The sequence below is a fragment of the Plasmopara halstedii genome (assembly GCF_900000015.1).
Source record: "Plasmopara halstedii genome assembly, contig: Scaffold_672, whole genome shotgun sequence".
NCBI lineage: Eukaryota > Oomycota > Peronosporomycetes > Peronosporales > Peronosporaceae > Plasmopara > Plasmopara halstedii.
Window position 1 is genome coordinate 679,157 of NW_020187589.1, and position 20,834 is coordinate 699,990.

The 20,834-nt window shown below is 41.2% G+C and overlaps 7 protein-coding genes across 7 annotated transcripts; 2 read left to right on the forward strand and 5 right to left on the reverse strand.

Annotated features, from left to right (window-relative positions):
• Positions 1 to 83: 83 nt before the first annotated feature.
• On the reverse strand, positions 84 to 5,051 carry PHALS_13759 (p-type atpase (p-atpase) superfamily; the record flags this gene model as incomplete). The annotated part of the gene is made up of 1 exon (XM_024729572.1): positions 84 to 5,051. The coding sequence occupies one exon, from the start codon at positions 5,049 to 5,051 to the stop codon at positions 84 to 86; it is 4,968 nt and encodes a 1,655-aa protein (XP_024579936.1).
• A 927-nt stretch (positions 5,052 to 5,978) lies between these two features.
• Positions 5,979 to 7,182, forward strand: PHALS_13760 (uncharacterized protein; the record flags this gene model as incomplete). Its single annotated transcript, XM_024729573.1, has 4 exons — positions 5,979 to 6,006; positions 6,069 to 6,104; positions 6,166 to 6,237; positions 6,305 to 7,182. 4 exons carry the CDS (start codon positions 5,979 to 5,981, stop codon positions 7,180 to 7,182), a joined length of 1,014 nt encoding a protein of 337 aa, XP_024579937.1.
• Positions 7,183 to 7,444: 262 nt separating this feature from the next.
• PHALS_13761 (SMAD/FHA domain) lies at positions 7,445 to 9,019 on the reverse strand (the record flags this gene model as incomplete). The annotated part of the gene is made up of 2 exons (XM_024729574.1): positions 7,445 to 8,697; positions 8,758 to 9,019. 2 exons carry the CDS (start codon positions 9,017 to 9,019, stop codon positions 7,445 to 7,447), a joined length of 1,515 nt encoding a protein of 504 aa, XP_024579938.1.
• A 2,821-nt stretch (positions 9,020 to 11,840) lies between these two features.
• PHALS_13762 (uncharacterized protein) lies at positions 11,841 to 12,386 on the forward strand (the record flags this gene model as incomplete). Its single annotated transcript, XM_024729575.1, has 2 exons — positions 11,841 to 11,894; positions 11,976 to 12,386. 2 exons carry the CDS (start codon positions 11,841 to 11,843, stop codon positions 12,384 to 12,386), a joined length of 465 nt encoding a protein of 154 aa, XP_024579939.1.
• Positions 12,387 to 12,682: 296 nt separating this feature from the next.
• Positions 12,683 to 13,858, reverse strand: PHALS_13763 (Predicted GTPase-activating protein; the record flags this gene model as incomplete). The annotated part of the gene is made up of 1 exon (XM_024729576.1): positions 12,683 to 13,858. One exon carries the CDS (start codon positions 13,856 to 13,858, stop codon positions 12,683 to 12,685), a length of 1,176 nt encoding a protein of 391 aa, XP_024579940.1.
• Positions 13,859 to 15,535: 1,677 nt separating this feature from the next.
• On the reverse strand, positions 15,536 to 15,929 carry PHALS_13764 (uncharacterized protein; the record flags this gene model as incomplete). The annotated part of the gene is made up of 3 exons (XM_024729577.1): positions 15,536 to 15,639; positions 15,748 to 15,883; positions 15,912 to 15,929. The coding sequence occupies 3 exons, from the start codon at positions 15,927 to 15,929 to the stop codon at positions 15,536 to 15,538; spliced, it is 258 nt and encodes an 85-aa protein (XP_024579941.1).
• A 3,669-nt stretch (positions 15,930 to 19,598) lies between these two features.
• PHALS_13765 (uncharacterized protein) lies at positions 19,599 to 19,850 on the reverse strand (the record flags this gene model as incomplete). The annotated part of the gene is made up of 2 exons (XM_024729578.1): positions 19,599 to 19,727; positions 19,797 to 19,850. The coding sequence occupies 2 exons, from the start codon at positions 19,848 to 19,850 to the stop codon at positions 19,599 to 19,601; spliced, it is 183 nt and encodes a 60-aa protein (XP_024579942.1).
• Positions 19,851 to 20,834: the final 984 nt, after the last annotated feature.

Sequence of the window (20,834 nt, forward strand, 5' to 3'; positions counted from 1 at the left end):
CTTACATGTTCTCAGAACACAGCAAAATCCAATGTTATCTCCCTTATAAAAGACGTAATTGTTAAGTTCCTATACATGTTTCATCATGTCGACGATTGTGTCGAGTGTCGAAGATGATTTTCATCTCCATCACCCGAATGTATGCTAAGATTCGACTCTCGAAGACGACGTGTTTCCTCTTCTTTTCGAGCAGCTTCTTGAGTCTTGTACTCTTCCGAGAGTATCCATTCGCGACGACGTACAAGTCCATGGTGTGGTCGTGGTTTTTTACTTTTTTTCTTTTTATTCTTCTTTCTTGATGCTCGAAAAGCACTAATACTGCTTCGTGCTTCGCTAATTCGAGGTTCTTGATCTTCTTCATCATCTTCTTCATTCTCATTTGAAGGTGCTGATGGAAAGAAAGCGAAATCATTTTCATACACCCATCCATCAGCATCACATCCTGGTACATTAAGATTGAGTTCGAGACCAGCTAAAGGAATAGTTTGAGCACTTAATTTACCAGATCGATCACTCCAACGTTTACGATCTGTTGGAAGTAAATAACCTGGAAAAGAACTACCATAACCACAAAATGGTTGATACCGTTGATTTTCAAAGAAAATCGGATCATCGGAATTTAAAATTGTTTGTCGAATGTCCTGTTGATTGTTTTTTCGACCATTATTGTTTGTACCCATTAAAATTCGATTCACAAGATTCGCAGGTTGATCAAAGGCAAATCCAGTGTAATGTTTCGATCTTCCAGGAATTGTAGATGGATCGGAATTAGTTTCATGAACCCGACGATCTTGATAATCAATCATTTGAGCCAATTCAGGATTCAAATAATTTACTTGAGGTGGTTTCAATTCAGCTAATTCATCATGTGCGATTGATGTTGGAGAATCAAGTGTTTCTTTAACCAAATCAATATATTCTGGTCTAAAGCGACGTCGAATACCTTCATACAAGAAATCTTTCAATAAAATTGCAACAATTGCAATAATTTGACCAAGCCAAAATTGTACACGACCAAATTGCCATGGTAATGAATCGGTATCATATGACCAATCAATAATATCAACAACATATTGTATTGAATAAATCGAAAAGATTGTTATCGCCATACTTGAAAATTCTAAGATTTCCCATGAATTTACTAATAAACAAAATCGAGCATTTACAACAAGACAAAGAATTGTCCATCCCAATGTACCTAATGAAAGATACTCAATTGAATTCCCACCACGTTCAATATTCCATCCAGCAGCTAAAATCGCATAATAAACTCCAAGAGAATCAAGAATTCCAAGAAAAATCCATTTCCAAAACATTTGATAGGAAAAGTAACTACTTTGACGTACTTGTGGATGATATAAAGCTGGAAATTTCAACACTGTTTTCTTTGGAACATCTTGATCATATGCTGAAAGAATGACAATAGGTAAAGCAGTAAAAATGAGATTAAACACTTGTTGGATCAATGCTGAATAAATCATAGTACCAGAATATGCTGTAGGCCACAAAGTATACCAAAACATGGAGACATTGTAAACAATATTTTTATAGAAAGTATAGACCACAAGTGCAGCAATTCGATTATAATTCCATCGTCCATGAACCAAAATCAATTGACGTAAGAATCGAAATTGTGCCAATGCATAATCGGAACTATTTACTGCTTGTAAACCTTCTTGTCCACTAATTCCAACACCAATATGAGCACTTTGAATCATTGGTACATCATTAGCTCCATCACCAATTGAAAGTGTATGTGATTCTGGAACATTTAATTTCACCAATTCCACAAGTTGTGCTTTTTGTTGTGGAGAGACACGACAAGCAATAACAACTTTACAAAGAAGTGAAACACGTAAAAGATGAAGATTATGTAAAGAATCTTCTAAAATTTTAGTTAATGATGCACCATCAATAACTAAAGCATGTTCCACTTGTTGAGATGATGAAGACAAAGCTGATGGTGCAATAGTTGAAACATTGGAAATATTCTCAGATGCATCATATATCGAATGAAAGATCTTGTCAAGTTTTCGTAAAATAGATCCTTTTGTACGATATTTTCCAGCATTGATCACATGACGTTCCATATCATTATGAAGTAATCGACATGCATATCCAATGTTAATAGCAGTCTCTTCCATATCTCCAGTAAGTACCCAAATCGAAATACCAGCTTTTGCAAGTGCTTCCATTGCTTCTGGTACACCATCTTGTAATCGATCTTCAATAGCAGTTGCACCTAATAATTCCAATTCCGATTCCATTTGATCTTCTAAAGTATCAATACGATTTGGTTCACCACGTGATTTAGCTTCTACTTCACTTAAATTTGCACAAACTTGACGATATTGAATATGAAAATCTTCCCATACTTGTGGTCGCATTCGTTTAGAACATACAACAAGTGTACGAAGTCCATCTTGTGCAAATGTTTCAAGATGTTTTTCAGTACTTTGTCGAATCGCAACATTGTTTGTCGACATTGGAGCAAGACGAGGAAACAACATACTATCAGCTCCTTTCGTTAAAAGTAACACATCATCTTCCATACTTTCCGACATATGACGAAGTTCATCATCTCGTTGACGTCGTTGAACTACAACAGACATCCGTTTTCGATTCGAATCAAATTCAAACACTTCAAGAATATCATACTGATCCACAATTCCATCCGGTTTTTTAATTGAAACACTACCAGGTTCACGATCAATAAATTCATATCCAAAGTATTTCGCACCACATACAAGTGCTAATTCATCTGGAGATGACGCAGAGTAGACACCAGACGGACTAACATCATCATCCGTTGGTTCTACACGTTCGAGCATCACACCATGACATAAAGCAAGAAGTGTCATAAATTCTTCAATCTTGTGACTTTGACCATGTTTTTTATTTTCAAGATCAACCCATAAACTTTGATCTCGAAAATTGACATTTGGTGGTTGAATTTCATCAACATTTTCTTCTTCCAACTCGTCATCAATAGTTCGATCACCTTGAAAATCCTTTCGCATACGAGCAGCAAGACCAATAGCCGTTGTCCCTTTTCCATAACTTCGACCTCCAATGCTACATTTACGAAATTCCATCTTATTACATGTTAACGTTCCTGTTTTATCCGAAAAAATGTGCGAAATCTCTCCCAATTGTTCATTTAATTGCATATTTCGAACTTTCATGGGTGTTCCACTTTCTTTATCATACATCTCAAGATCAACTTCCATAAAATATCCTTGTAATGCTTTAACAAGCGTAATTGAAACATATAATGTAATTGGAACCATCGATGCTAATGTTGTAAAGAAATAAACAAATGTCTCGATTAAACTATCGTCATAATCTTCTAAATGAAGATACAATGGCAGAATTAAATCCTCCATCCAAATACGATCACCAATTGCTCCAATTAATGACATAAGAATCAAAATCACAACCACAACAATCACTTGACGATTTGTCATTTCATCAATTGAAGAAATTTTTACTGGAAATTCATCTCCAGAACTCATCATGATTTTCGTATCAATACCAGTATTTACCACCATACCATACACAAAACTGGTATTACGTAATTTACTACCCCGAAGTAGCATATTCTTTAATGTAAGTGGTACACCTTCACCATTTGGGTTCTCGTCAACGTATAATGTACCCGAGTACGTATTAATATCACCATTTGGAAGTTCACTTTCAACGTACCCCTGAAGAATGTACCCCGCTTCATTCTCATTCATAAACATATTTCGTGTCAATGACGGTGCTTCGCGCAACTTAAGATTTGTCTCCCCATCCAGATTTTTCGTCTCGACATAACAAACGCCCATATTTCCACCTGAACGTGATCCTTCAGCTGGAATGACAGCAAGAATCATAATATCAGCAGGAAGAATTTCATGATTCGCGACTTTAATAAAGTCACCAACTTTCAGTTCTCGCCACTCAACTTGTTCAAATTCACATAATTGACGATTAAATACACGCGTTTTAGCTGAATTAGCAAGATCATCAGCTTTGTGTCGTTTATGATCTTCATAACCAGCAAAGATGGCGTCAATAATGATCACAATTGCTAAAGGCATAAATTGAAGTGGAACTCCATTCGTTGGTGACATGGATGGAATAATTTGAAAGATTCCAATGAGTAAAAAATATAAATTCGCTGTTTTTTGAAACGTCAAGTAGAGAAACACAGGAACAAAACTCCACCATGTATATTGAGATGTCGTCACTTCATTTGAAACAAAAAACTCTTCTCCATCTTCTTCATGTTCATTTTCATCGTCTTCTGATACTTCGCGCTTTGGTGCATTGCTTCCATCATTAAGTTTAATGATCTTGTACCGTTTCTGAGATCCTGACGGCATTCCTTGTGAATCAGTTGACATTAAACTACTCATTCGATCGAGTAATTTGTGATTGTTCTTAGGTGTTGAAGCTATTCCAGTCTTTAGAGGATGTGAGTTCGCTTGAATATTTGCCATTTCTTTTTCAAAATCGGTTAACTCACGTGGACTTGGAAGTGGAGAGCCTTGATCCACTAATCGCTCGTTTCGAGCTTGTTCCTCTTCTCTTCGTGCTCTAACACGCGATCGTAATGACGTGGCATTAGCAGGATCAATATAACGAGTTGTTGAGCGTGTATTTTGTCGAAAACGCAATGAACGAGGTAAATTACGTTGAAAACGACGAAAATATCCATCATTTCCGGCTGCTACAAACGAACTTGCTGTACCTTGACGGGTAAGTACCTCACCATGTGTGGGTATATTCCTTGCATTGTCATCAAGAAGTTGCTGACGAATAGAAAGTAATTGACTTGATGTAAGTGTACGAAATAGCTCCGAATGAGGTCGTTCAATATGCAAGTCTGAGGAACGTCCTGGTTGACGCGAAAGCACCTCAACCGTTTGATTCCGATGAAAATACTTGGATGGATTAAAGCTCGTACGTTCAGTCGAAGTGTCTGTTGCGCTACTAGGTGATGGATGTAGACGATGGTACTGCGCCTGTAGCGAAGTCGGTGGTTCAGCGTCACGTTTGTCCATGGGAGTTCCAGGAATTCCAACGACTGATTTTTAGACTTTGATTGCGAAACTGGGTCTCTCACTTTGTCTGGGAGGGAGGGGACTCTTAGAATAGGACAGTTGGGTGTAGTAATCAAGAGATGTGCAAAAATGGCGTAACCCAATGAAGACCAGTTTCGTAAAAACCAGGACTACAATCGTAAATTGTTGGTTCAAAGTACTATTTGATGTAAAAAGATTGCTCATATTTGATGTACTCTCATTTTGCACCTTTCCATTTGAACTTGTGTAACCCAAACCATATGTTAGTCTGGTCACCACATGGGGAGGTTACAATCGAAGTACGCAAGGAAATGAAGTCGTGAGAACCAGCTCGAGAAACCGATTTTGACTTACAAATTACCGGTTCAAATCAAGTTAACAACATTTCTTATAACTAATGGAGAAATTTGTGGATTCGTCGACTGCAACATTGCTGATTACGTTACTAGCTAATCTTGAAGAAACAACGAAATACTACAGAAAAAAGACAATATGTGAAAATGACCATAATTGCGACACTAAAACAAGATTCGTAAACGTTTGTCGAGCATTCGATAAGAAAGTGTGACACTTTACTTTGAGCTTAAGATCCAAAAAGTACGTGGGTATCCAGTGGATGAACCTCATTAGTCAATTAGTAATCACTTTCAATAGAGCGACATCTCACACTCTTTATATCGTCGTTATCATTGGCAATAAAATTATGTTTTCTACCTTATGTTTGGCACATATTTAACACTTCAATACATTATTAAGCAGCATCAATGATAAAACAGAAATATCAGTAACTTCGAGCTGCAAAGTCATACTTTGATACTTTTGATCAATGATACTATTCTGACTTGAAAAGACGCATATCAATCAAGCGACGGATCTTGAATCTTCATAAATCAAAATCTCTTGTACATGGGGAATGCATCTGGACGACAGCTAAGTGCGGCCGAGCGAGGGCGTCGACCTAATGATAATGAAATGCTTGTGCTATTTAAAATACAGCGTGCTTTATTTCAACGCCTTGTAGCATCTCCAGAGGTACGTCACAATTTCTTTCGCTCGAAAAGCTCATCTCAATAGCTTTAATTCTATTTGTCAGCATCTGCAATTGTTACAGCAATATTGGACCGCAATCTTTCGTCGCAAGTATCAAATGCCAGGTTTTGTGCTGGTCAGTGACTTGTGGAAAGAGGCTGGTTTTTCAGCATCTAATCCAGCAATTGATCTGAATCCAACAGGAGAACTTGGACTTCGTTGTCTTGTCTTTTTTGTTGAAACGTACCCAGCTGAGTCGGCAATGATGCGACGAGGTCGTGGTGGCTATCACTTTGTTAAGGCAGCGATAGCTGTTGTACGCATTTTAAGTCTGAGGTTACACTTGATGGACACAGTAGGTAACCCTGGTCCATTTCCTGTTACATGCACGCTCTATTGGCAGCTTATAAAGCACGAGACTGAATTCTTTCACTTCTTTTCGCTCGCGTTTTTAGTATTTGAAGAGTTATTCTGTGAAGAAGTAGCAACTAATTTGTGGATGAAAGACATGGATACATGTTCTATGGCAGTAATGGATAAGTTAGTGGGTGCTGTTGATTTGAAGCTCGAGAATGAATTGAAGAAAGCACCTTTGGAGCTTGCAGACTTGCAAGACCTTTGTAGTAATGGTCGGTACATTGTTGACAAGATGAACGAAAACAGGCGAGCTGCTGATATCGATAAAAAGACGTTCAAGGACGGCGAGTCGGGTTTGGTATCACGATGGAGTCAGCACCAGAATCCAAAAAGGAAAACATTGCAAGAAATTGGTAGAACATGGGGTAAAGAGGAGAAAGATGAGTGTTACAAAAACAACGTTTATCGGCTAAAGCCGCGAATGCCTGAAATTGAACGCCATCATAGCGACAATTTACAAGTGAGTGGAACAACCAGCGACGCTAAAGTATCACCGAGACGCTCAAAAGCTGTAGAAATCGACAAAATCGATCCGTTGGAGCAAACAGCGATCGACTCGTCTCACGATCTATTTGCAGGACTTACGACAAAAACGAAGTTGGCATTAGACGAGTCAAAGAATATTGAAAACGTCGCAAGCCTTGAGCTAGCACCAGTAGCTTAAAGATAAATGCAGTAAGCATCTGTGCAGTCTAGATTATCAGACGCAATAAGTCTTTTATGTCCACCATTATCCAACTCGAAAGAGAATGTTACTTTTTTCCAAAAACAGACTCTCTCAAGTCCAATTAACGCTTGTTATTGCGAGCACACTAGCTATTTGGTGCACTTTACCACGCTATTATACAGAGATCCTTTGCGAATTCGCTTCCATACTAAGTTCCATTATTGCAATTTTGTGCTGTTGATATCAACCAAGTATTCAATCATGACTCTGTCAAAATGATTTTAGCCTCTGATACATCATCATGTCCATTCTCTCCACCGTCTTTTTGTAGTGAATCATCGACTTGATCTACTGTCATAGCTCCAGCATCTGCGATATCGTCAGCACCAAGAAAAGGTCTCAATACACTATTGCGATAGAGTAGCGTATCACTTTGTAAAGCAAAAAGCTGCTGTGAAGCACGTGCCCACATCGAAATAGCATCCACCGCTTCGACTTCATCTTGCTTCTTTTCGTCACCTTCACGTATTTTATTCCATCTTGATGGAGCATATCTCTTTGCCACGCTAGATCTGTCATCTGTCGGCCGATCGAATGGACGGGCTTGACGGCAGCTTGGAAAAATAAAATCCAATGCAGCTTTCACATTTAAAAGCTGCGATACTTTGGCTGGTGGCAATACTTGAGATTCGCGCAGCTTTTCCTTCATCTTTTCAAGTCTATCAAGACTTTTTACTAACTTTTCACGTTGTTTTGTCAGCTTTGCCATTTGCTCATCAACTTGTGCTAATTTCATCTTTGCCATTGCAAGTTTTTCATCAGTCATTTCTTCTTTACTCATAACTTTTTTGTCTGCTATTGCCAACGCTAGTTTGATATTCTCTCCAGCGTCAGGTATTCGCTTTCGTTTTCGTGGGATTCTCGCTTTGGTACCATCCTCACTTGCCTTGGGTTTTCTCGGTCTCTTTGTCACATTTTTACCTCCTGTCTTTCCTCGTTGTCGTCGTTTTGGCTTTGCAGGCTTGACAGACGATGCTGCAGAAATGAATACACGACCACCTAGACATTCATTTAAATGTGCCTGCTGCTCTAGCAAATCAAGTTGTCCAATAATCGCTTTGCAATTTGTACATGTTGCTTCCTCTGACATAGACTCCCCCATAGCTCCATCCTCATGAAATACCTCGGTTTCCACCTTCTTTCGCTTCTCACTTTCACCGCTGTTACCATATACAACTATCGGCTTGACCATAGCTTTATCATGACTGGGCTCAATATCAGGCTGATCCACAGAAGCTTTCCATGATTCGTTAACATTTTTTAACTTCGCTCCACTATCTTCAATTAAGTCTCCATCCACTACAATCACTTCTGTATTAACGGCCGCTAATGACGCTGCATTCATGTTACCAGACGCAGACAAATCTTTTGTTAAAGCGACGGAATTCTTTTCAATTTGAACGCTACATGATTGTCCATGATCCATCTGCACAAAGCGAAGACTCGTCTTGCCTACAGCAATGAGATCTCCATCGCTTAGTGAATAGTCTTCATGTGCTTGTAGCTGCTTACCATTAACTTTCGTGCCATTCGTGCTCTTAACGTCTCGAATCACGACGCTCGTCCCGCTTTTGATGTTGCGAAATTCCGCGTGAACACTCGATACTTCTAAGTCTTGAGGTAACCGTAGCCAGCAAGCTCGTTTCCGACCAATTGAAAGTTTATCACCAGAGAAAGATGAGCGAGAATTAGCATCGAAATGACAATAGCGATGCACATTTGCGCTATGGGGACCTCGCGTAATTTGCAACTGGAAGCAGCACGACGCTGTCATTTTGTCATAATATACATATAAGTCTCACGGAATTCAAAAAAATTGATTAAAATATATTTTGATTGTAATGCAATATTTTGAGTTACTTTCAAGAAGCATTTATAAAATTCGTACAAAACTACAGTTGCAATCACTTTAAAAGGCAGTGGCAAGCGTTACGCCTTACCACTTAACTTGAAATTTAGTTCTCATCCTTAGCTTATTGAAAAAAGCGGAATATTACTGGGTTGTACACATTTCACTCTTGTCCATATGACTTAGGCGAAGCTCAGGTGGAGTACCATGGTAAAGTATCTGAAAGATTACGGTACGCTAATGCATTCTTGAATGTATGTATATGACGATAAGGATTAATGCACTAACAGCTAGTCATTGGCAGTCAATGGATAGCTGTTAATTCAATCCGTAAGCGAAGTATGGTGAACCTGGTATGAGAGAGCAGTAGTTTCTAGGAAGGCAGACTTAGATGTATCACACGTTTTCGAACTAAGGACCAGAATATATGAACAGTAATCAATTTACCACCTACTGCACACACCACTTATCGCAACGCAACGAGTTATGAGCCCAATGACTGTCTCCGACGGCACGATAAGCGTACCAACACCAGTCATCTATGACACCGGCCACGAAAGGTCCGCGGCGTCTCCAGCGGTGGTACAAGACAGATCAACGGCCCACAAAGGAGTGAATAGGTAACTTGCAAATAATGGCGATCCTCGTCGAAGTTGAAGCACAGACTGCGCAGATGGAGACCTCGCAGCTGAAGCGATGAAGACGACCGAATAATTGTTGCGATTGAGTCTAAGATGCTTCGCTCTGTGCTTGGCAACAGTCGCAGTGGTGCACTAATGAATATCAATGCCTTCCAACAATCATCAATACGTTTACGTAATGGTCAGGGTTTCTCAATTTGCCGCAGAATGGAGCAAACCAAGGTGTGCCGTCACCAGAATGGCGAAAAGCGCCACGTAGGCGTGTCCAGCACTGAGCAATGGAATATGCTGTGGTGTGAGAGTACGCGTGTCGGATGAAACCAGACGCACAAAGAGTACTGTGGGCTCCGGGCGAACACTCGTACAAAGTATGTAGACACCAGGCACCACATTATTCGAAAGATCGATCAGATACGAAAAAGAAACTTGCAGATATGCTGAAGAAGGCAATTAGAACCAAGATGCTCAAGTTTCTGCGCGAGTCAAGGAGTATCACGACCAGGTCGGCGACAAACCACACTCAAGATTAGCGGTTAACGGGCCTGTTGAGATCCCTCCGCTGAATGCGTGTGGATAGCGTTAAAAATAACGAGTACGGTCACAGTTACTGTCATGGTTGTGCATGTTGATTTCAGACACAATGATAGTCGTCTATTGGTGTAGATAAGTCAGGTCACTATCAGGTTACACAAAGTAGCGAAGTAAAGACCTTATTTGGTATATTGTGCTAAATTGGTATCTTAGAACCTGATCGAAACTAGATATCGCGTCTTTGCTTCGAAAACTAAGGCAAATATATATAGAGTAGCTGGAAATTGAGTTGTACTGGTGCCGATTCCGGCGGTCGCGTCGCATTTGATGCTGTCAATGGACTCCAGCGCAAGCGACTGCGTTCGTGTCGCTAATTTGGAGAACCTGGACACTACCAAACTCATTTACTTAGGTTAGTCTCGCTACAATGCGGCATACTGCAAGATGGGGTATATGACATACCATAAATTACGGAACAGAAGAACAAGTAGTAGATAAAAATGTATTGTACAGTGATTTTAAAAACAACAAAACAGTAAGCCATCCACGCATACAGCTTCCTAATTTGGACGACAAACATTGGTACATTGGTGCACCATGTGTGACTCGAAAATTGTGAAGCTGGTTTCATCCTACATATCCCACGTATGATATGGTAGAAAGTAGATCGTCTTGCGAGCCATAATTATTGAATTTATACGTAACGTGTAGATCTAACAGTGTGTAATTCTATCATCGCCGTAATTTTCATTAAAGTGAGCTTAGTAATATTGGGTATGCTCCCCGTTAACTGCTGCGGTTTATGTACTCGTGTGCGATCATGTGACAGGGTGTGTTGTCTTGGAATCTCTAATTAATATAACTGATATAGATTTTTAAATTACAATATAACCATTTTGATCCAAAAAATTATACTAATTAATGCTCTAAAAGCTGATCCTAAATATGTCTCCACCATTAAGCAGCGGTGGGTAGTCAACATAGCAGCGCTTTTCAACAAGGATCCAGGTTCACGTCTTCACAGGCAAATTGGCTCTAAGTCCATGGTCACATGACGAACAAAAGGCAATAGCTCGTAAAATATTGCTAAATTTCACACTGAGAACGCAATTTAAATCGAGATACCACCATATGCATGTCTTAAATGTATTTTTAGCATAGTACTCACTTATCATATGCTCGCTCATCCAGCTTTCATATAACACGCCCAATGTATTGCAAAAAAAAACTTGCAATGACCACCTACGCTTAAAAATCTCGCTGACCACTGACAGGCGCTTTTAAGGGGCGAAGTTAATACAATACAAATGTCGGATCCATTACTCAGTCACACTGAACCATAAGCGTTTGATGCGCCGGTACATCTGATTTTTCTGAGACCTGTATACGGTTTTCTATAGAATATCATAAAATCATGTAAAAAGTTCTAAAAAATTCAAAGTTCTACATTATCAAGCCGAGTAACAAGTATCACAGGGATTCTCGCGTTAAGATGACAGACTGCCATTACTCATTTACAAACAACGGCAGTCGCGACTTTTCCCACAACCTCGTGGCCCGAAAGTTGACTGGAAATGGCCAACCGTAGTGCACAAGAGCTCGCTGAAAACGTTTTATCGCTCTACGATGTAAGCACAAACCGCGACGCCACAATTGCCAAGTACTACACGGCTGATGCCGTCTTTACGGATCCACTCGTGTCTGTGAAGGGCGTGGATAATATTCAAGCTCAATTTCGTGTGCTGTCAAAGTTTGTCAAGTCTAGCAAAGCGACGTTGGTGCGTGGCTCAATGGCTGGTGTGTCGGTGCTTACCATTGATAGCTCTCAGGTTTTCCGTCTTAAGCCGTTTCCGAGCTTTATGAAGGTTGTGCTGCGGGTATTCTCGGTTCTGGAGCTTAAGAATGGTCGCATTGCGTCACACACGGACCACTATGACTTCTACTCAGTACTAGCGAACGTTCCATTTGTTTCTTTCTTTTACGCACAATTTCGTCCAATGTTTGGCTCTGTCAGCTCTGCTGTTATCAAGCGTCTTGTACCACCACAGGCGAAGCCAGCGATTTTGGCTCATAAGGTTGAATCGGACAGCAATGGTGTTGCTACAGCAGCAGCAACCTAAACAATGGGGTTTTGTTTCGACAGGTGGACGATGGAACTTCACTTTGTCAGGTACTATTTGAACTGAAGTTGTGATTGTCGCCGGCGGAGGTCGACGTAGTCACATTGTGTATCGTTAAGAGGCGTAGCAGAAGAAGACAGATAAACAGGCAGAGCTGCGCTATAATTTCCAAGTAAATATTCGTTTACCACAATTGCTAATGCTGACAGGTTCTGTAGCTAAGGATAACGTTGTGTATTCAATTTGAAGCAACAAATCCACTGTGCTTTCGCAGATATCACTATTCAAGTGTAGTCTCAATTTTGGGGCAATCCTAAACCAGCAAATGGGTCCCTACTTTTCGACTGAAGATTTGAATTTCCACCTGCAGTAACTCCGTGTGGCACATAACTTGCACTCATGTTCCTACCTGCGTGATTTCCCATCGTTGACTGATGCTGAAAATGTTGTTGCTGGTGATAGCCTCCCTGCTGCATACCAAAACCCATTTGCATTCCCATCCCAGGGGAACCGCGAGTCTGGCCGTAGCCGTTGTTGTGATTTTGAGGAAACCCATAAGCTAAAGGCGGAGCCGACAGCGTATCAAACACACTAAAGTCTGCACGTGCTGGCATCGCTTTGGATTGATTCATATTAATTGCTTTAGGAGTTTGATGTTGTTGTGTCATTGCAGGGGCAAATGGGTCAAACGAGACTGTTGGTGCTTTCATCGTCCCACTTGGCAGAGCAAATGGGTCGATTAAACTTGAATTAGATACAGGTGGTGCAGATGTAAATGCACCAAACCCGTCATTATCAGTCGACGAAGCACTAAAACCAGCACCAAAGTCGGTATTAATTGAAGATGTCGTGGCGGGAGCCGACGCAAAAGCACCAAACTCGTCAATTGAGCTCACTGAGACTGGTGGTGCTGCAAAATTTCCCCATTCGCTGCTAGCAAATCCATTGCTGCTTGTCCCAAAAGTATCAAATCCTCCACTCGTAGATTTCTTGGGATCGGGTGTGTCAAAGTCCAGCAAATTGGTGGTAGAGACTGTTGATTGGCCACTACTATTGGCTGTAGGACTACAAGACGTTGCCGCATGAAAGCCATCTTGACTATAAAAGGCTTTGTCGTTGTAAACGTGATTAATAAATTGTTTGTAGTAGTCTAATGAATCATCTTTGGTAGGTTTGCGCATCTGGCTATCGTCCCAACGACAGAACCAGATACGTGCTGCCGCAGCGTTGCCACCGCCGTTCTGTTCGCGCAATGCATCCACCTCCTCCATGGTCCAGTTGCTCATACTGACACTTTTAACACGCATGCTGTAGCTTTGATGTGCGCTCTTGCAGTTTGAACAAACAAACGTGCGCACCTTTTCGCAAATATTTTGGTGACCAAAGCGATTGTAATTGCCACAATTTACACACGTCTTGTTGGCCTCCAGTTTCTTAAGTGCATTTAATGCTGCCTCTGCGTCCGTTGCCATAGCTTATCTTGCTAAATTATTGTTTCTCGTAGTCTTTACGAAGGTGGTGGAATAGTAATTGAAGCAGGACTCTCACGTAGTGATCGTAGCGTTGCGGTGAAACTACCGAATAATAGTGACGTGGGCACTATCAAGCTTCACTGGTGTGACGGGGTACATTCACACAGCACGTTTTTGCGACCCTTACACTTCTGTTTGATACAATTGTACGAAATTTGTATGATTGTGAATATTCAGAAGTACAGACTTATAAGGATGATGGAACTCTGAGGGTATAAGTAGAGTAAACTGTAAGTGTAATATTGTGTCCTCATGTCACTTCGTAAGACCATGTTTTTTCAACGACATTGTCTCCCCATTCACAAAATTCTTCATCCTGGTAATTCCTGGTTGAATGATGATACTAGCAAATCGTTGAAATTGGAGATTACAAACATTACACTGTTGATCATTCACAATGTGAGAAAGATTCAACAACTGAAGTTCATACGAATACTATTGCAGATATTATGAAGATGACAAACCCAGTAAGAAATGGAATGGCAGAATCAGTATATGCTCACTCAGATGAATAAGAATAGACACAAGAAGCAATAGCAGAAATCCATTATGGTTAGAAGAGTGTAATTAATTAAGTGTCTAAAATGCTGTTAATATGCTTAAGTATCACATCAATAATATAAATTGCCTTATAAAGGCTCAGAACATGTAAGATCAGATACACTTGAAATATATATAGTCTAGTCAAAGCACTATAAATTCTAGATAGATGTACTCTGGTGATAGCAGAGCTACCTAAGCATTTTGTAGCGGTAGAGTTTTCTTGGTAGGAGCACACGAACCAATCTGTTTTTTTATGGAGGTTCTCATAGTAAACGCTATATTTGTGCAAACTGCACTGTAAAGCCGTTACACATGACAGAACTTGTAATCAATCTCAGGACTAAGTCGGGAAAGAATTATATCACTGTGAGGATGGAACATAAAATGTTTGAGTTTTTATCCCTGGAACAGGTAGACTAGCCTTGTAAGCTTATGCCAATCGTTTATCCCGACGGCATCAAGGAATTCGTAGCAAAAGGATCGAACGCGCGCATAGAAGCGCTCACCAGTATTGAAAACGCGCTGGTCAGACATGACTTGAAGCACCTCCGCAGGTGGTTGGTGGAGACTAGATATAGACGCTAAGAAGTTGCTGATGTCGAACAACCAGTCTTTGGAGGATGATGCGCTCGAATTGTTGTCCACCAGTCAAGAAAGACGATAGCTAGGAGACTATGACAAGGCGCAATGAACTTTCATCGCCGCAATTGTCTCTGACTCTATCCCCGAGGAAGTGACTTTTACCTTTATCAAGGAGAGTTGCGACATACACCGAGACCGACCGCGCCAACCTTACCTATTTTGGATAAATGGTGGGCGATGGATTCAATGCGGGGTACAGCCTCCATGATACGAAGGGGTGAGACTGAAGCTGAAAGACATACAAGCGCAACAGAGGCGATGGACATAAGCCAGACTGAAATTAAAAAAGAAATTCTGTCCGCTGCTAAGCAGCTCCAAGATGCTTAATTTGTTGTAATGTCGCAGAAAATCACCTGCGCCTTGCATCACCCAAGTGCTTTCATATGAAATGATACAATGAAATGAACTCCCATGCAAGAGCAGACGACTACTCTACAGTGAGAAACTCCAAGCCCTAGCGGGCAAACAGAACAGGGCCTTAGATTCTAGAGTGTGGACACCATGGTCAGTGGGACGCCTCCCTGAAGGTTGGCTCTCTTAAATTCAATGATAAAACTCTCGGCGCGGGTCGTTGATTGTCGATGAAGATGTCCAAAAAGCGGCTGGAAAGTTTGATAGACTAAAAGTGTCACACTATCACTTACGACACGCAATTGTAGGGAACAGTCGATACATTGAAGATGCACTACGAATAAATATCCGTGCGTCATACGACGGGGACACTGGAATAAGGTGTTGCTTGAGAACTTGGATGACATTGGATGTGGCTAACTCTTGAGCCTAAACTCATAAAATGAATTAATTTTACGCGGTGCTGATAAAACATAATTTCAGTGCAACGGGTCAGTAGTAGTGAAACTCCAAGAGGAAGTTGCAAGAAAGATTATCTACGTGTGAACTTAGTGATAGCGGACGTTCTACTACCTTTGACAGAACTCTTAAGGAGCTGGAAAAGACTATCTCATGCGGGTATTCACAAAGATTTGCAGGACTCTCAAGTCGCCAAAGTGGTACGCTGGATACCGGAGGAAAGCCAAATTTGTCTTTTATCATAGATGAGTCCGTCATTAAGGACACTCGCAAAGTATGAGGACGAGGAATGCTAACTCAAGGATCCTACAAATGATTTCTAGACTTTGTACAATAAATATCACGACATGATGATGCCAGATCCACCACGTGTGTTGTCTATCTTAATGCGCTCCCTTACACGAGGGATTGCATCATGAAAATGAATCTGCTCACGGAAACAAATGTTGCGTTACACGACAAAGGCCCTTACAATAGGAATATTCACTGCTGCTTCATCCGTGCTAGGCACGAATTAAGATTGGTGAGAAAATATATATTATAGACTAAATGAAGCCACGAATTCTCGAAAGAATGTGTTGCAGAATAGCATGATCAGCTGCACTAAATTTAGATCGTGGATGTTAAAATGTACTGTTGATGAGAGACAGCGATGTCTCTCTCATGGAGGTGAGTACTCCGAAAGGGATGCTCCGAAATGACTGGCTATGCCAGAGATTGTTCAAAGCTCGATAATCGCGTGACATAGCTTTGCAGATCATGTCGTGTGTATGCACTCATCTATCTGGCAACCGTGTTGTTCAATAGCCGTTCACAGCACAGCAGGTCAGATGAAAAATATCACATGGAATACTTTCAGGCGATGCTCGAGTATATGCACTTTTAATGACTGTGTGCCAATATAGAAAACGCGCCCTTGCCACTGAGTTTTTTTATTTCATAATTGGTATATCTAATAGCTAGACCTACAAGTAGAGTCCGCAAAGATGAAGTGCATCGTGGGTTGGCCAAAACCTCTTTTGCTGGTCCAGCTACTTGCACAATACAGTGCAAACTATACCAACCCCTCGCCAAATTCCAAAAAAATAATGCCAAATGATGCTGGGACGCGGCAGAAAAATAGACTCTAAAGTTTGCGAAAGAAGCTCGTATTTGTGTCCTGATTATATAATTCAATATCAGATCTGCCAATCCTTGCTGTCTGTAAACTTTCAAACAAATATATAAATATGTACGTTAGAATCTCGTCAACTTAGAGCCACAGAGAAGCACTTCTCCGCTCAAGACAAGCCGCTTCATGCAATATAGCATCCCTGCGTCAATTTCCGGGTGCACCTTCTGGCTTTAATCTGTATAAGACTTCTGCAGACCGTTTTCGTTGCGCACAGCGACATTTTCTTCGACACTTTTAGACTAGAAGTTCATTATACAAATGGACGAGAAGGAGGCAGCTAAAGCCAAATTGCTCATTGTGAGAGAACTACAAGACGATTGTCTTTTTTATCAAATGCATCTTCGCGGTAAGGTGTAAGCCAGATCGAATTGATGTAGATTTAAATGCGTTTTCGCGTCTCTTCGACTATGTATATCGTATGTCACGACAGTGACGTTGCCTATTGATGAGACGGTTCGTACAGCGTGCGGGTCAGACGCTACATATGCAGCGTAGCGGAAGACTTCGAGATGCAAGAAGTCCAAGCGTAGAGAAGCCGCATTACCGAAGTAACTGATTGCGAGCCTGTAGTATCATGCCTTATAACAAAGCTTGCTGTATTACATAAGAACTAACTCAAAACTCAGAGTGTAGTGGTATCTCACGATGAGTACTTCAAACTACTACATACCTGCGTACATGCAAAACATGTCAACAATTTAAGTTTTTGCCGCATGTGCGTGCACTTTTGGCCAGCCACCAGTTCCGTCAAAGTATTGGCGGTGCGTAGGTAGAACTTTATTTTCGGTCTTCCAAAAGTCGCATCCGCCAATACCAGAACTGTGGTCTCTGCGGACCGCCTAAGCCAAATGGCTCATCTCGCTGCTATCAACGATACCATAATTGCTACAGATACAGATAGGCCGTTTTTAAGAAAATGTTCCCTCAACTTGGCTTGTCTCTAACAATTATATCTATTAGAGATCCGCGCCTTACAGCAAACATTATATGCAAACATTGATCAAAGGATTAGTCCGCATATTGAAATGTTGATTGCGGACGGCTTGCAAACAGATCGTCATAGAGAATGCCTAAAATCGCTTGGTGGAAAATGTCCTCTGAACTACTAGCACGGAGGTAATGCGTTGCCGATGAATTTCTCCTACGCATCAACTTTGCGTTGAATATTGCTGCACATGCCTCGTTGCGTGGCGAAGGATGTCTTCTGAAGTACTGGCGTCAAATAACGCAGCATATGCCTCTTAATGTCCGACCCTATTTTCCATAAATAGTCTGGGAATCCTCATATTGGGTGCCTCTGACTGCGCCAAAAAGTGAATTTGGTCATTGTGAGCACACACTGTAGGTCAAGGCAACTTTCTTATGTCATCGTGGTCAATCACAGTAATTTTCTCTCTATATAAATCAGTGTCATGCTCAGGGTGCGCGACACTATGATAAATAGTCAGGATGTTCAAACCAATAAGCCAATACCAGGGACAGACGAAATGCCACACGGGAATGTAGCAGGGATTAAGGTTCTATTGGAAGCAGACAACCTGCCTTCACAAGCAGTGTCAGCGGTCTATAACAGCGAATCTTGACCGCTCTGCAGCGAACATTACGTTATCGTAGCAAAGGATATAAAAGTAATACTCGTAACCATCCGAGCATAATGCAAGTATATTGTGTTCCTTACGTGGGATCATCAAAGTCATATCACGATCCTTTTTTTAACAATATGAGGTGAATGGCTCTGTTGTAGACGAAGCAGCGTCTCTATTATCCCCTGTTGCTGAACTACCATCTATTTCAGAGTAGCGACATGACAATGGACTGCTGGGGATACTTCAAGACATGCAGTACGATGCGAAGCCCTAGGATGATATCCTAGATCGGTATCATTTTGGCATTGGCCGCATGCCAAGACTCTCGGGGATGGTCGACATGCCGCCACGATCGAAAGCGCACGAGAGCCACCCGTGGAAGGATCCACTCCCGCTGGCAGTGCTAGATGTGCAAGGGGTCATCCATATAATTTTTTTGTTGGTTAATGAGTTCGCCAGGGATGTGACCAAAACCTGGTTGAGTGGAAGGGATACCCTCAAAAGGGAAAATTGTGGTGGTTTGAGGTACCCACAAACTGACGCACCTCGGTTTGCTCTTATTTGAAATAGTAGCGGGGTGCCCCGTCGCGGCGCATTTTTGAGTGCCGAGTTAAGAATGACCTTGCGGTGTGTATGGCCCTTGATTGCTGTAACAACTATTCATGGAAATGAGTGGCTGTAAATAGCAGAAATTGATAGTAATGAGTTGTCACTCCGACTTACACGTCGTGCTTTAATTTCGGAGAGTCAAGTTTACGTCGACGCTTTCGTCGGCCGGCCGCTTTGCTGATGTCTGCTCGTAATACTCAAAGATGGCGATTCGGCGCATTTTTTCTCTCAGTGCGCGATCTGAATACAAGCACTTTCGCCAGCTTCAAGTATCTCGGATTCATTTCTCACGGAATAGCGTTAAATGATCGTTAATCTAAGCACAAACAAGTGCTTTTAAGTCGAGATGATCTTTGAGTTTTGCCGCGATAGGCGTGTTCTGCGCATGTAGTTGTACAAGCTGGGCCCCTTGAGTAAGATCTGGCTCATTTATGACAGTATTACGCTATTTTGAGAGCAGCAAATTACATAGTCATTTTGCTCATTCTGCAACAAACTGCTAGGAAGTTTGCACCGGAAAGCTTAAAATCTGCAAATCCGCGCAAACAAATGTGCAACGAATGGTCATTATGTTTCATACATGAGCCTCTTACATGGATTATTTTTATTGCTCTTGCTCAATTTGAGGCTAACATTTATACGAAATTAAGCGCAGCTTTGGTTGAATTGTATATTTCTATTTTACAAACCACAACAAAACAATGAGCTGCTTGTCATAAGGCTGGCCTAAACATGGATTCCGTCTATGCTGATTTATATCTCAAAGGTGCATCATCAATGGGGCGAATTAGTGTGGTGGTGCTAGATGCGATGTTGTATCAACTAAAATATGAGAAAGACATGTCACAATGGTCGCGCGATGCCGAGGTGAGTTGTACAGTGTATGGATCTATTGTAACGTTTGGTACACTTCTTAAAGTTTTAAGAAGCAAAGACCGTGGGAACTCAGACGTTGACATGTGGAAGAGATCGGCGCACTGTTCACTACTCAATACGTGCTGTATTACAGCAGCGATATATTTGACACTGGACTTTGAAAACAACAGATTGCCATTTTCTGTGAGCTTAACCGATAATAAAGCCAGTCAGCTCCCTTAACGTGATATGAACATAATACATAGCTAGTTGCTCGGCTTTATATGTTCTGCCGCTTCGAGCTGGCAATACGCATGTACAATGAGACATTTATGCACATTGGCATAAGCTTGAAGTAATCTGCAGCTTATTGTAAAAGTTGAAGGGCACAGAAGACAGAAGTGGCCTGACAATTTTGGAAAAGCTTGGATTGAAGTATATAAAAGAATTCTATAGTTCCCCTTGTTGCAGCCTGTTTTGACTTCCAGCATTACTATTTTTGCAAAGTGATTGCCATGTAACCATGTCAAGTCGGCACAATTTTGGCCATTCTGTGCAAGTAGCTGGCCACACCTTTAACGGGATTACACGAACCCTAATAACAGGGGTGTGTGTCAGATGAGATGCACAAAATGTGAGCACACACCCAAACAAGAATACGGTACGGGGCTAGGTAGCCAGTAGTTATGCATGTATT